Below are 14,638 nucleotides of genomic sequence, written 5' to 3'. Positions count from 1 at the left end.
TGCTGCTGTGGTGTACAATCACCACACTCCTCTATGGTGGATGGCATTGGTCCAAATCCATGAGATGGTATTCATTAATCCTTGTTTACACTGTCTGTGCCTGCACCACCAAGGTCCAGCAGAGCCTGGGGTGAGAGGAGGATAAGGGCTTGAGACCAGGTGAAACTGATAGGACTGAGAGTGAGGAGATTTTGGAAAATGGTGCCGACTGCTGCTGGTGAGCCTCAGCTTGGCTTAGCTTAGTAAAAAACTCCACTTAAGATCTGGGGTACTTTTACTTTTGGATAAAAAAAGATATACCCATCTTGTGCTATTTTTACAAGAGGAAATATTCAACTTTTTACTGCACTACATTTTATTGAAAGCTTTAGTTACTAGTTAAATGACAGGTGTAGATTCCCAATTCAAAATATCAAAATCAACTAGTATTTTGTCATGTATTGCTATAAATAAAACCATCTGCAATCTCAGTGATGTTAATACATTAACAGAAAAATGAATTTAATCATTTGTTTAATACAAGTATATACAGTTTATCATCCTAATTTTGGCCACTGTGAATAACAAGTACTATTTCTTTTGGTATATTAAGCTGATTTTGATGCTAATGCTTTCATACTTTTACTAGTGCCTGAGCAGTGCACTGCAGAACTTTATACTGTTTCTATACTGATAATCTTAATGAAGTAAGAGTTTTGTGCATACTATACTAAACTACTAATAGTTACATTTATTAACAGGAGAAACGCAGTTAATGTTGAATGCTTTTTTCAAATAATAAAGTAATTAAGTTATATTAAGATCCTGGAGGAGAATGTCTTAATCAGAACATTATTAATATCTGCAGTCATGCAAATAAGGAACAAATCCAAACTACACTTGCAAAGACACGTTATCAACGCCATCAAGTTTTATAATACTCCATGAAGTTATAGTGAAGTCAGTAAACAATTTTGTCCAAAACTGATCAAAATCACATCACTACTTCAATAGGTCACACATTGCCCCATTGAAAATTATTTAGAAAATGAAAGTACAATTTTACACCCCGCACTAGTTCTATTTAACTGACAAATTTGTAGAGGTTTTACTATTCTCCTAGTTGCTTCTATCAAAGTGCCTCAGAGGTTGTTAAGTTATAGCAAAATGTATGACATCTTCCCAGATGTATTATCACCCTCATAAATCAACCATTAGCCAGAAAAGCTCTCCATTTTCATCGAAAAAGAAAGAGCTAACTCGGTGTGTCCAGCAGACAGGAGGCACTCAGGCCAACTCTTTACAGCCCACTGTGACAGCGTCTGCTTTAGCTGAGTTTGTCACACTGGGTGGCTGATTAAGCATTAAGCAGGCCAGTGTGATGGCATACACGGTCCCCAGGTTCCTTCTGCTCTACCTTATATTGGTTTTCATTTTTGCACACTGAATGGTGCCTTCGACCTTTTTTCCAGAATCTGTGGGATTTATGTTATATGTAATGTATGTTTATGTTATGTCTGGCAGCTGATGAAAAATTTTACGGTGAATCTCCCTTGAAATGATTTTGGTTCTGGGGATGTGCGACAGTAAGACTAAAATAAACCCAATAATTAAAATTATGAGTTTTACTGATTTTGAACTCGCCTCTTTTGGTTCTAGTTTGGGTAGTACATCTACATATATGGCATAAAAACTTCCCTTCAACCTTCCCATATTTAAATCTCCCTCTACTGCTACAACCGCCTCCAGATGACATTACTTTGAGGAACCTGCAGTTCAGATTACGTCATTTTGTTACTCACACTATGGAGTCTGTAATCATGTTCGAACTTTTCCAGAGCTCCTCCAGATGACATCATCTGAACTCCTAAAAGATAGAAAACTCCTCATCTGGAGGAGATTTTTAGCTCGAAGCAGAGAAATATTTTAATATAGGTAAGTCAGAGGGAAGTATTAAGGTACATACATACAGATAACTTGTGATTGCCATGGTATCTAGTGCACATCTGTAAGATACCAGAGTGGAAGGACAGTGCGTTAGGGCTGTTCTTAAGATCCACTTATGGCAAACGTCTAAAAAGCTCCACATTTTTCCTCTCAATTAAAGTATGTTCAACCCCCTTCACAATGGATATTTTACCGACTAATGCTGTCTATCATTGTAGAAAGTGAGATCAAGAGATTAGCTTTGCAAAGCTACTGGTATGTCTTCCCCTGGTAGTCTTTTAGGAATTCACAAATTATCATAATACATTTGTTTTTATACTTTCTGAATTAATGTGTGTGCATGTAAATGGGTAACCAAAAGGAATAATACCAGTTATAAAAAATTGCTTAGGTACTATTATAAAACTGCAATCTTATACCAACTGCAAGTTATTAAAATATTATGACGCGTCTGGCTTTTGATGAATGTCAATCATTTACATATTCACAACACCAAATTCCCCAACCAGAGATTGCAGATACGTCTCCACATCGAATTGTTTTCTGTCTACCTTTGTCCAAGCGGGGTATTAGTAAGAAGTAATTTCCCCTGCTCAGTCATGGCTCCGCGGTGCTTGTGAGGTGTATATTTTTTTGCCTAGAGCTGTCAAACTGCATCCAGACTTTTTCTAGCAGACAACTAAAAAGAATGACCTTCAACCCTGAGACAGTTATATAAAACTGAACAACAAATGCAAGATAATTTGTCACTAAGAATATACAGGATTTATTTATATAAGACTATTGTGGCATAATACTTAAACAGCTTCATTACTGTGCCAGATATACACATCAAATTAAGACATTTAATCTATGCAATGACTGAATTAAAAGCCTACTAATACAGCACATTTTCTTTGTGAATGCAGCTGTAATTTCAAGATATTTTTCTACTCTGAAACCTATAGTATTTTACTGACACATGCCTGGGATCAGGCATAAATAAATTAAAATGTGATTCACAGGGGCTAAAATGTGAGGTTAACTTTCTAGAATTGTACAAGTGACCACCATATATACCAAAATGCTGGTGCAGTTCAGTTAAATATCCTATTTAAATGCATGGGCTGCAGTTGATGGAAATGGTATAGAGTTGAGTTGAGGTATGCAGAAATGAGAGGATCTTGGGCGAGCCGAGAATCTGAATACTGGTTTGACTTATGGATAACTTCACGTTGGATAACTTCATTTTCTGTGACAATTGCTCATCTTTTTGCCACCTGTTAGTGAATTTCAAATGAAACAACTGCTCTCACCTCTGAGGTTACTGTACTATGGGGGAAAAAATCTTCAATAAAACACTTGTTATTATATACAGCGGAGGCTTTTCAGGTTAAGAACACGTGAAAGGAAGAAAGATGACCGGTAGCTTCAACTGTAATTAGATTTGAACACTACATTGATGTCTGCACTGCTGGAAAAACTACCAATAAAGTGTTAATTACACTCCCACTTATTCAGCCAATTCATTGACTTAGCTGTGTCCAAATCCTGTTGCTTTTATATCACATTGTTTGATGTTAAACTGCTACAGAGCTACATTAGAGAGCGGGTCAATAGGATTAAGAATGACTAATTAAACCACTAAAGTCTAGCTGATTTTTTTGGTACTATGCAGTTCTCTGCTTGACTTTAGTTAACATGTGTTTAGCCTACTTGTCTACATGACCTTAACCAACTGCTTAGCCTTGAGGCCATAAATGACTTCCCTCAATTAGCCAAACATGTGTCACAGTATATAAGACATCATCACAGGATATGAGAAACTAGCAGAACCTTTGGCAGCTGTTTTAGTATCTCTCCACTGAAGTCGGGTCTCATTATGTTTTCATATCGTGTGCGGCACCTGCTACAACTTAGCTTTTGTTTGTGTTAGACCAGTGAATGTCTTCTTTACACTTTAAAAGAGATCAGAAGAAGCAAAGACGAGCGGCTCTGTACCAGTGCCCTGACAGAATGACTGCTTTGTTGAGGCATTCAGATATTCATGAATATGCTCACTGTGGCATTACAATTATAATTACATATGTCTAATCCTCATTATCTATTGCATTAAGTCTCTGTCCATGAGTTTTCTTGGTTTAATATAGGCTAGAACTAAGCCAAAAAATGTGTTATCAAAAGGTGAATTATGAAGGAAGTTTTTTGTTTTTTTTAATAGTGTTGCATATTATATTCATATTTGCATTTCAACTTCTTCCAAAAACACAGAGCAAATGCATAATAGCAGATGCAGTGGGAGCTGGGACCCAAATGTTGAAATAAATCTGGACTTTTTTTCCATATATCATACAGCAGCTTTTTCTAATAAATTTTTTGTTGATTTGAAAATCATTTAAGAATGATCGTTTTCCTCTCTCACTTTTTTCCTGTTTTTCTCCCATCAAACACACAAATGTAAAGGAGCTATAATTCAAATGTTTTAGTAACTGGCTTTACAGTCATAATTTGGAGTGGACTTTTCCAGAGCCCATTTAAAAATCAATTTCATCAATTTCTTAATTCAAAATTGTTAATACAAAATAAATATTTGGTATTATTCTTGGTTCCTAGAGGAGGAACCTAGCTGATTATGGTTATGGTTATTATCTGATTTTTACAGTAATGTTTCCATTTGTACACAAGACTTGTGGTAGTCATTAGCTGTGGGTGCAGCAGTTTCATGTGTGCTCTCCAGATTTATTTGACTGTAAAATAACATTGTTATTAGTATGTTGCTTTGGGTTTTCAACAAATTATTGTAATTAAATAACAACAAAAAATACAAATTCTTCAAAACTGTAACGAAAACAAGTTCTAATAAGAGGCAAATCTGTGCCTAAAATGTATTAATAGTACAAATATCAGCATTGTGTGGAATTAGGGTCTTTAAAAATGTGATATTTCTTTAAGCTCTCTCAAAAAAATAGTTTTACATGTTACTTAATTACTTGTTTGCCAAGAAGAAAGGCAAACTATTTTATTATTTTATACCACTATGTATTGCTCTTAAGTTTTTGAAAATAAAAGAAAAAAACAGATACTTTTGTTGAAAGCCTAGTAATACAATTATGGCTCTATCTACAATATGATTACTGTCCAGGGAAACGTGGGAAATTTATAATTGATTTAAAACCGACTGTTAAAGCCTCACATTAGGTTAGATACACATGTCAATACACCAGAGATGGGGACTTAAATCTATGCCTTGGACTTGAAACTTGGCCTCAAAAAGCTTGAGACTTGACATGGTCTCCTGTAGAAACCCAATTTAATCACATAGTAAGAAAAATGTCGGATGAGCCAAATGATTGTTATTGATATCAGACCAAGAAAGAAAAAGCTGAATGGGGAATCTCGCCTGCACGCCCTTGATGGACATGATTAGGAACACGTTACATGCAGTTGATGAAATACAAGAGAAGAGAGGCTGACCTCCCTAATCTCCTTCCCCCCAAAGAGAAGTTAAAATCCAGAGCAAAATATTCTTTTGGATATGCCAAAAACCAACCATGGGTTGTCCTCAAGGATGAATATCCAGTTTGTGGAGGCAAAGCGGCTGCCTAAAGGTGAAACACGTTCATCCATTCAAGAATACCATTCCCCCCCATGCAGATTGAAGTATGTGTCCCATTTACAAACCTCCCTGACTCTAAAGCTGATTTAAGAAAGTGTGTGGTGTGAGTTGAAGGCCCAGAGGGGATCAGTCATGTTGTCACGCACCTACAGTAAAATGTCAGCTTTTTTTTTTTAATGAAATCGTTTCTCTGCAGTTGGATAAAGCGGAGTTTAGTATGAACAAAGATAAATAGTCTCACATTGATTGTTTAGTTTTGCCAGACAATTCAAAGGTTGATGTCTAGGTTTTGCGTTTACTGTTTGAAGATGAGATTTTAGAAAATGTGTTTTATAATTCTAATCTGAGAGATAAAGACAAAGATAAAGAGTCAAATTGAATGTGCTGAAGCACTGACTGGTCTAGACTGTAAATTTGACTGTTGAAATAAAAACATTGCGCTATCGGGTTTATTTAAACATACTTCTAACTTTAGAAATGAGGTAAAATTATTAAATATCACTGTGTGAATGAGATAAAACACTGACTGCTGTATTCAGTGCAAATTAAACACGATGTGGAATGTACTCAGGGAAAAGGCAGATGTTTGGTGGTGGAACTGGCAGCCATCCATTTTCTGTGGAATGATAACATGTCCTGTTGGTCTATTGACCAACAGGAAAGAAATCTCATTCCCATTTCTAACACTTTTACAGCGGCTCACACTGTGTATGGTCTGTGTTGGATGAATAATCAACAGTTCACAGTGGTAAATAAATTAAGAGAGTGCTTCCATGACTACAGCACCTCCTGCTTCACGATGATTTCAGATCGCCAAATGTGCTGTAGTCTGGCCTTCAGTCTTAACTTGGCATAATATTTACCTTCTTGCTGTGCAAATACATACTGCAAAGGTGCTTAACGCATGACTAAATACACACACACCCACCCACCCACGGTTTTGAATGAGAAAATAAATATTATGGGAGGTCAGCCTACTGCATTCACAGTCTATGTGAAGTTTAGTTTATTTGTTAAAAATCAGTTTTCATAAATATTCACCCTACTTTGCGTTACCCCAGATATTTTCACATTGACCAGGGAATCAACCAACTAGTCATAATTTTTGTGGCGAATTTGTTTTATTGTTTAGTGAATCGGAACAGGTGCTGAAGAATGTTGTACTCAGGGGTAAAATATGCCACTGATCCAGGATGCCCGATGTGTTTGCTTCTCTCTGCCACCTATTTTGACTCTAAAGCAGATGCTCATCATTTGTTTGAGTCAAGCGCCTCTGTTGGAGAAGGTCAAGGAGGGTGAGCAGACCATGCCTCACGCAAAGTTTGTATCCACACTATTAAATCCTGCACTGTAGAGAGTAATCACTACCACAGCACACAGCATGTCATGTCTGTGCTGCCTCATTTCGCCACTTCTCAGATATACAAACAGCCTTTAGATCTGCCACACACAGTGAATATTGGAAGCTTTATCCTGGCTTGGGATTTAATGAGTTTCTTGATATCCTCCAGGGACAGAGAGACTTATCAAATGTCTTTAATGAGCTCCTTAATTGAGGAACACTTGTTACACTCACTAATAGGACATGGACTAAAATGTCTGCGCTTCGGTGGCATTTGATGCAGGGATAGGTGAGTGGAGTCACACCAGCTCAAAACAAGCTGCAGTAAGACTCGAAAATAAATCCCGCTCTCTCCGTCTTTGAACAGGATGTACATGTAAAGCATATCAAATAATATGGAATGCCTTAATAAAATGTTTAATTAGGTGATCATAGATTATCAACTTCTATCAGTGGCCAGGAATTGTCATCTCTCAAAGCTCTTTCTTCAAAATTCCTGATAAACACAAACCTTTCACAATATAGACAAGTAAGCTAATTAGAACAGGAATTAACCAGAATAGCAAAGTCCACAATGGCAAGATAGTGTGACATTAGCATTTTATTATTGATTTAAAGTATTATCATCATCATCATCCAGCAGAGGTGTTTTAAGATTATTTTATTCTATCAGTATTTATCGTGACATCTGTAACAGCTTCTGCTAGAACTCGCTTAATTAAATTATTTCTGCTTCACATGTGTCAGGAGCAAAGATGGGATGACCTTCGCTCCTGGCATATGTAATTGTGAATTAAAATAAGGAATATGTCCATTCACAGTTAAAATCAGAAACAAACAAGCTAGAAAGAGAAAACCTTTACTTATAAAGAAGTTCTTAGAAACCCAAAGCATATACCCCACCCAAAAAAAAAAAACCTCCAGCAACCCGATGTAGAAGTGTCCATATCTGCCACTGCCACAAAATAAAGCACCTTGAACTTCAAAGAACCTGCCCAGAAGTAAACAAATGGAATCATAAACTGGAATACTGGACTACAAAGAGGGAGATGGCAACCTTACCTTCTGTAAATTAAGTTTCTAAGCAACAATTGTAAATCAGGAAAATACGGTTTCAAAATGCTCATTTAAAATTCTACGTAGCTTGAATTTCCTGTAGGCTTGTTCTTTGCTTCTTGTACGCCGGTTTTCCCCTGAATGCAGATGGTCATGCTTCAAAAACATACCACAACAAAGGCTGACTGGAGACAGTTATCGGTAGCAATGCAAAATGAAAATCAGTTTACTGAAAAAATAATATGGTTGGTGCTGGATGTGGAGAGTTGTTTACCTGTGTGAAAGGATATTATTTACAGAGCCATCACAAGAGAGAGGCTGCTGTGATATGACTGATGCAGGTATGTGAGAAAGCGAGAGACTGCTTGTGCAAGCAAAACATCGACATAACGAAAAGTAAAGGCGACCTGTGAAGAGCACCCTCACAGTTGGCTGCCATCAAAAACATGCATCAATCACACATGGCACAGATGTGGACTGTGACGAATGGACTCCTGACAAGTTGCGGTGACAGAAGTAAGCTTGACAAAGAACATGAACGATCGTGACAGTCAAACTGTGGGGTACAGCGTGAATGTAGTTCATCCTCAGATTCATTTTATTTAATGCACATAGTTGTATCGCATACAGTAAATTCTGTTTTTAGCACCGTTAAGGCAGAACTCATATCAGCCCGAGTTCCAAGCAAATCAGCACTGCCTTCTTTGTCTTAATATTTATCATCATTTGCATAATGCCATTTGGATTTAAGATTATTTCACACAGCAAAACCACTTTCAATGGTTGAGTCATGGCGCTCGCTTATGTCCTCATAACGGTCATCCGACTGTGTAATTGGACATTTTAAACTGTTAAGCAAGTTAGTAACAAGCAACACAGTAGAGCAGACCAGCGCATTAAAGTTGAATGACATTTGAATACAGATGGAATATGGCCATCACTGTCCACCACTTCACTGTGCGGCATGTTTAAAAAGCCTTGGTTAATGCAGATTAGGCCCACGTGTCCAATAAACACAGTGCAGAATGACAAATAATATTACCGTCAGGAGCCTTAACCCTTCAGAGATGAACTACAATTACTGTCAATTGACCTAAATGTGAATTTGCTATGAAATCATTCCTCGAGATTTCCTCTTTTCTGTGTGTGTCTTTTTGGGATATCTGCTGGGGAGATTAGTGGCTGAGAATCAGTTAAGAGTTAACTATGACAAGAGAATGACAGTTCATTTAGATGGTGAAAATTGCTGGTGGGATTTCTGCAGGAGTGCCACCAAGCTGGGTTAATACTGTTTGTGATAGCGACTGACAGGGTGCCTTTTGGGAAAAAGCATTTGGGATTGTGACCTTTGCTTTTGACAGAGGTCAGAGTTTATTTTTCTGTGTGTGAATACAGCTCCAATTTGGCTGTCGTCACAGCGGCAAAACCCAAAAAGGGAAGAACGAGCACTTGTGCTCCAAAATCACAGATAATCAAAGGATAACCATTATGTGCGCTTCAAATAGTCATTATGAAATGAATGGTAGCACTTAATGGCTAAAAAGTATACAGCAATGATGTGAATCTACTATAAAACTTGGACAGATTGACTATTTATAGAAGGTGTAGCCAAGTATGTAATGTTATTGTGATCTTCCTGTTAGTAAAAAAAAATGTTTATACTTCTACTGTATTTGTTGGTTTAATCCATATCCATGTCAAGAGGGTGTCATATTTTTAGTAATTTAATGAGAACATTTGCTGAGGGTGATGCAGAATGAGGAGGTAAAGTCATGCACCTAAGATCAGTCTTCCAGCACTTTGGAAACTGATCTGGTGGTTAATAACCACCAGACATAACACCATTACTGTAAGTACATTATAGCACTTCCCGGGGAAAGATCATATGGCAGGTCCTATATCTTACGGTTTTCAGTGATCAATACTTTTGACAGCACAGCTTTTCTGCACTCGCCTATAACATTATACAAAAAGCCTTTAAGGTGCAGGGAGTTTACTGTGTGAGGGAAAAGGATAACAATACCACCCCCACATCCTGCTTCAGTGAGCTTAAGGTTTGACATGCCTCAAAGAAACAACTCCTTGGCAGAAGGTCGGGGCATTTAAATAAAAAAAAAGTTTTGAAAACTTTCAATCAAACGTCAAAATTTAATCAAAATGACACAGTTTTTCTACACTGCTGCTGTATATACTGGCACTTTCATCCCATACATTACATCTGTTGCTATGCCCTCTCCATCTCAATCAATCTTCTTACTATTCTATAATACAATACTGAGCATAATCAGCAGGAAGTGGTGAAGATAAACGCCTAATCATTCATCCGCATTCCGCTTTCTTTCACTGAGCAGATTATGTTATATAAATCATATACATTTGAATTATTCCCATTTCAGTAGTTCAATATTTAATTTTAGGGATACTTGGCAGGGGGTTGGTTTATCTTTTGATGTGGAGGATATGCACACACTTTAAAATCATTGTTTCACAGTCACCATGTATAAAATAAGAATTCAGAAGGCAATAAAAACTATGAACTTTGACTTCATTTGGCCCAAAGAAAAGTTTGAAGCAAGATTAATACATTGCAGTCTGTTTCACTCAATTTTCTAAGACGCATTATGCCACGGAATATTTTCTACTAGATGGCGGCTCCAACTTATGTTTCTCTTCATTTCAAGAGCATGTATGTAATTAGACTTTAGTTATAATTAGCTGCAGTCTGTCTATTTAAATGGGGTAACAGAGAGGAGTATGAATCAAGCTTTCTCTGTGCCCTGGTAGAGCAGCGGGTCTGGCAGATACTAGCTTCTTTAGTGTGCTGACCACTTCTCCAAGCCTAATAATATAACTCTGAAAATTGGATATGGTCACTGAGGGACAAGCAGACTGAGGAAATCAAAATTACTCCTCATTTGTATGTGATTTACATTTTTTCCATTGGTCTTTAAAAGGCCAGCATTGGACTCAATAAGAAGATTAAAGGCAAATATAGTTAGTCAAACCGGGGGTTTGGGTGAGAGCTATTCACTTTCACGTCAGCTTTAAGTTGAAGATTTGCTGTCAGGCTTCATTGCTGCTGTAGCTTATTGGAGGATTTAAGTGGCCCAGGATCTTTTAACCAACCACACTGCTGGGTAATTCTGAATCATAAAAAGTGTGAGTTGTGGAGTGAAGAAAGTACGACTGTACAAAAGTCGTGACCTCCGTGCTTTTAACTACAATGAATTCTGATATTTATCCATGCCACTAAACATGTTCATCCAAAAATACAATGAACTGTTTGTGGTGTTTTCAGGCACAGGCTGTTGTTCAGCTCTGTCCGTCCATTCACCCACTTAAAGTGATTACCCATGTCAAGGGCTTTGAACTTAGGAACAAAATGGCAACTGGGTTGAAAAGTAGAGAAAGATGTCACAACAGTCTGCTAGATGGATGCCTACATAAGTCACAACAGCTTAGGAGAGCGGGGCTACAGTCTTTCCTGGTGGGAAAGTGTGTGCCATAGAGACATACGCCCTGGGAGGCAGTCAAGAATTGGAATACCCTGTCATTTGGCTGACAACTGACCCACATCCCTCAAGTCCCCCTGCAGTCACTGCAATGACAAACTCACACCATGAGCTTCCTCTCCTACCTGACTCACAGAATTCCAATGGGTTGACAAATGCCAAGACTGACCTCACAGACAAATGCTGTGTGCATGTCATCCACAGCGTTTCTGCATGTGTGTACTCACATTACAAGAGTGTACAAGAGTTTTCCAACATGGTGCCCCAGACACGAAACACTTGTTAATGTTGCCAAGTAAATCAATGTTGTTTCTACTGGAGACTAATTACAGCCAGTTTACATAATTTTGGAATTGTATTTTCTTTATCTTACTCTTTGTAAGAAACAGTTTGCTTTAGCTCCTCATATTTAATTCAACTCTGCAGTATATTGGCCACTAGGCAAAAGCTTGTTAGGGGAGCAAGCAGAACAGTAGAAAAATATCCCGACTCACCTGAGCCATGGATATAATATGAAATCGGGTTGACATGATGGTGTACTTCGTTGGTATCTATGCACTGATGACACTCATACATTCAACAGCTGGGAACGCTTTGAGAAACCAGAGAAAGTCACTGGAAACCATTTCAAAGTCTCTGAAAAAAAAAAGTGGACAGAGTCAACAGATACAAGATATAGACTCTAATCAATAGTTAACTTACAAATACTAATAAGCAAAAACAAGTGCAAAATGTTATTCTTTATGTTACATTATCTCACCAAATATCTAATAGTGCCACATAATATCTACATTACTAAACATTTTTATGGTAATATTTAAAACAGAAAGTGATTAAGGGCAGGGGAAGATCATCGCCTGTAGTTTATTAACGCTTTTTTGTTTGTGGGTTTTACTCTAACCAAAGTCTTTTATTCATTTAACCAGGCTATTTTTGTATTTTAAAAACTACTTACAGACAGGACTTTAACCCAAGTCTCTGATGTGCACAGTGTGCACTTCATAAAGCTGGCATCCACGCACCATCCCGAGGATCCACTGCCTTTAATAAATGTAGAACTTCATTTTTACAAAAACAAGGTGCTTTTGAACCTAATCCAGCCAGTAATTACACTTCCTACAAAACCGATTTGGTGTTGCAGTTTAACTTTATATAGAAATAATTTCCAGGAGACCGGGTTGTTCTGAGAATTCCTTCAGTCTGTTTTACTCCGATACTTTTACAGACTATGTCATTGCTCACTGTGGATATGAACAGACAAAACAAAAAAAAAAAAATTCAGACTTTTTCCAAGCATCTGTCTTTGAGCCATAAGACAGCACATTCTTATTACAAACAACTGATTTTCTGTTTTCCAAAGCGGGATGAGGGAGACAGACTGCTAAGGCTGTGACAGTGGTGAGTAAATAAAGTACTGTCAGAAAATAAGTCCTGAGACAAGTGTGAGAGACATACATAGAGTTCAGGCAAGGTAAGTCACAAACAACAGTTTCAATTATGACACGTTTTTAGGTGTAGCACTCCAACACCCTGAACAGAGTCTACGAGGCCATGGAGTGAGTGTAGACTAGAATAAAGCCGCTTTAGGGTTCTTTTACCAAGGTCACTTAGGAGCTTCACCAAATTGCAGTGGAACTTTATCACCTGTTACCAAACACCATCTACAAACTAGCTTAAGTGCAGGCCTCATTATTATACCCATTTCAATTACTGACCTCAGACTGTGCTTTAATGGAACATAATATTCTCATAGAAATTAATGTTGACGAATGTACAACTTAAACCCGCTAAAACAACTGAACTCTTTAAAATAAAGGTCGAAAAGATCAACAGAAACCCCACCAACTGGGGAAATAAATGAAAATATTCCCAAATCAAATAGTTTAGATACAACTCAGTTGGCTTATATAAAAAAACAAATAGTCGTTATGGAATTTTCACAGGATAAAACACAATAAAGTTAACTTACAGTGGAGCAGACAACAGGCGTGAATCTTGGCCAGAGGCGCTAAATGACGCCGCCTGACTTTATCGGTCAGCCACTATCAGAAGAACCGGGAAGGAGCCTCGGTACCCGCATGTCTTTCCGAGCTTACATCAGGAGCTGGGGGAGCCGCCAGTCAACGGGTTCACTTAAACAAGCGTCGCACACAGGCCCCAGAGACTACTGCGAACGTTAGCCCGTGTTTAGAGTGCTAATATTTAGCAGGTCCCTGCTACTGTAGCTGCGCTTAGCCCAATTCTCCCGCTAGCATAGCGGCTAAGAGCTAAGGATACACCGTTCCAGCAACTTTAGAGGAGTCTGGCTAACATTCACACAAAGGAAAAATGCGTCTGAATCTGCTCAAACTACTATTAATTATTTACTTAAACATACTTCCAAGTCCATATGGCTCGCTTGTGTTACGTGTGACCTCTACCGCATCTCCCGCCTTTCTTCCGCACCTGGTGCCAATCACAACACGCATTCTTGATTGACAAGCAACTGACCAATAACATTTGACAGATTTCAAACTAAAGGCGTCATCTGTATTTTATTTTGGTTACAACCCAAATTGGGCTGCTATTTTGAAGAGTTATGCAAAGTAATGAAACGGATTATGAACTATTTTATTATGAATTAAATTACATTAATATCTTCTGTTTTTCCACGAGGGCTACATATTTATAATGCCTCACAAAAAGCAGATTATAATCAGTTTTGGTAATTGCTGGATGGCACATGATGTTCTTCTACTTTGATGTGTATGTTAATTGTCTACAATCATCTACAGACAAAGAAAATTATATTTTCTCGTGTCAACAACTGTGTTTTAGCTTTCTGGTGGGGGGGGTGCTTAATATTGATATTACATAGTCTATGTTTCCTCTGTCGGCCTCAACAGGGCTTAATTGGCCATACTTCACAGGGACAATGATCCTAAGCCAAAGTTGCCTCAGAAGATTATAAGTTGTGTGCTTGCAATCCAGCAGACGTAATTGGGTGCTTAAAAAGTTAATAACTTTTGAATAAAAGTGCTCATCAGCTTTTTAGCACATCACATGTACTAATCTGTGACCGAGACTCCAGAAGCTTGCATGCTAATGACGACTATAGGGATTTAATTAAACGATTTTCCTCCCCTTCCAGTATATTTGACTTCATGTTTCAAATGCATTCCAACTTAATTTTTCAGACAGTGTGATTTGAATAATGCCTTTGCATAA

The 14,638-nt window shown here is 37.8% G+C and overlaps 1 protein-coding gene across 2 annotated transcripts in view; it reads right to left on the bottom strand.

The window, feature by feature from the left end:
- Positions 1-13,850, bottom strand: part of igsf21a (immunoglobin superfamily, member 21a) — a 235,490-nt gene extending 221,640 nt beyond the window's left edge. Inside the window, exons 1-3 of one of the 2 annotated variants that reach the window (XM_067503594.1) lie at positions 13,401-13,850; positions 12,387-12,472; positions 11,926-12,067 (exon numbers count right to left, since the gene is read on the bottom strand). In XM_067503594.1, the coding sequence (XP_067359695.1) occupies positions 11,926-12,007 (82 nt within the window). In that variant the 5' untranslated portion in view covers positions 12,008-12,067; positions 12,387-12,472; positions 13,401-13,850. The remainder of the gene's footprint in view (positions 1-11,925; positions 12,068-12,386; positions 12,473-13,400) is intronic. The other variant, XM_067503593.1, reaches the window with a different exon arrangement.
- Between the last annotated feature and the right edge of the window lie 788 nt (positions 13,851-14,638).

The sequence above is a fragment of the Channa argus genome, chromosome 5 (genome assembly GCF_033026475.1).
Source record: "Channa argus isolate prfri chromosome 5, Channa argus male v1.0, whole genome shotgun sequence".
Classification (NCBI taxonomy): Eukaryota; Metazoa; Chordata; class Actinopteri; order Anabantiformes; family Channidae; genus Channa; species Channa argus.
The sequence above is the reverse complement of the archived record's forward strand: the minus strand, read 5'-3'. Positions and strand labels throughout refer to the sequence as shown.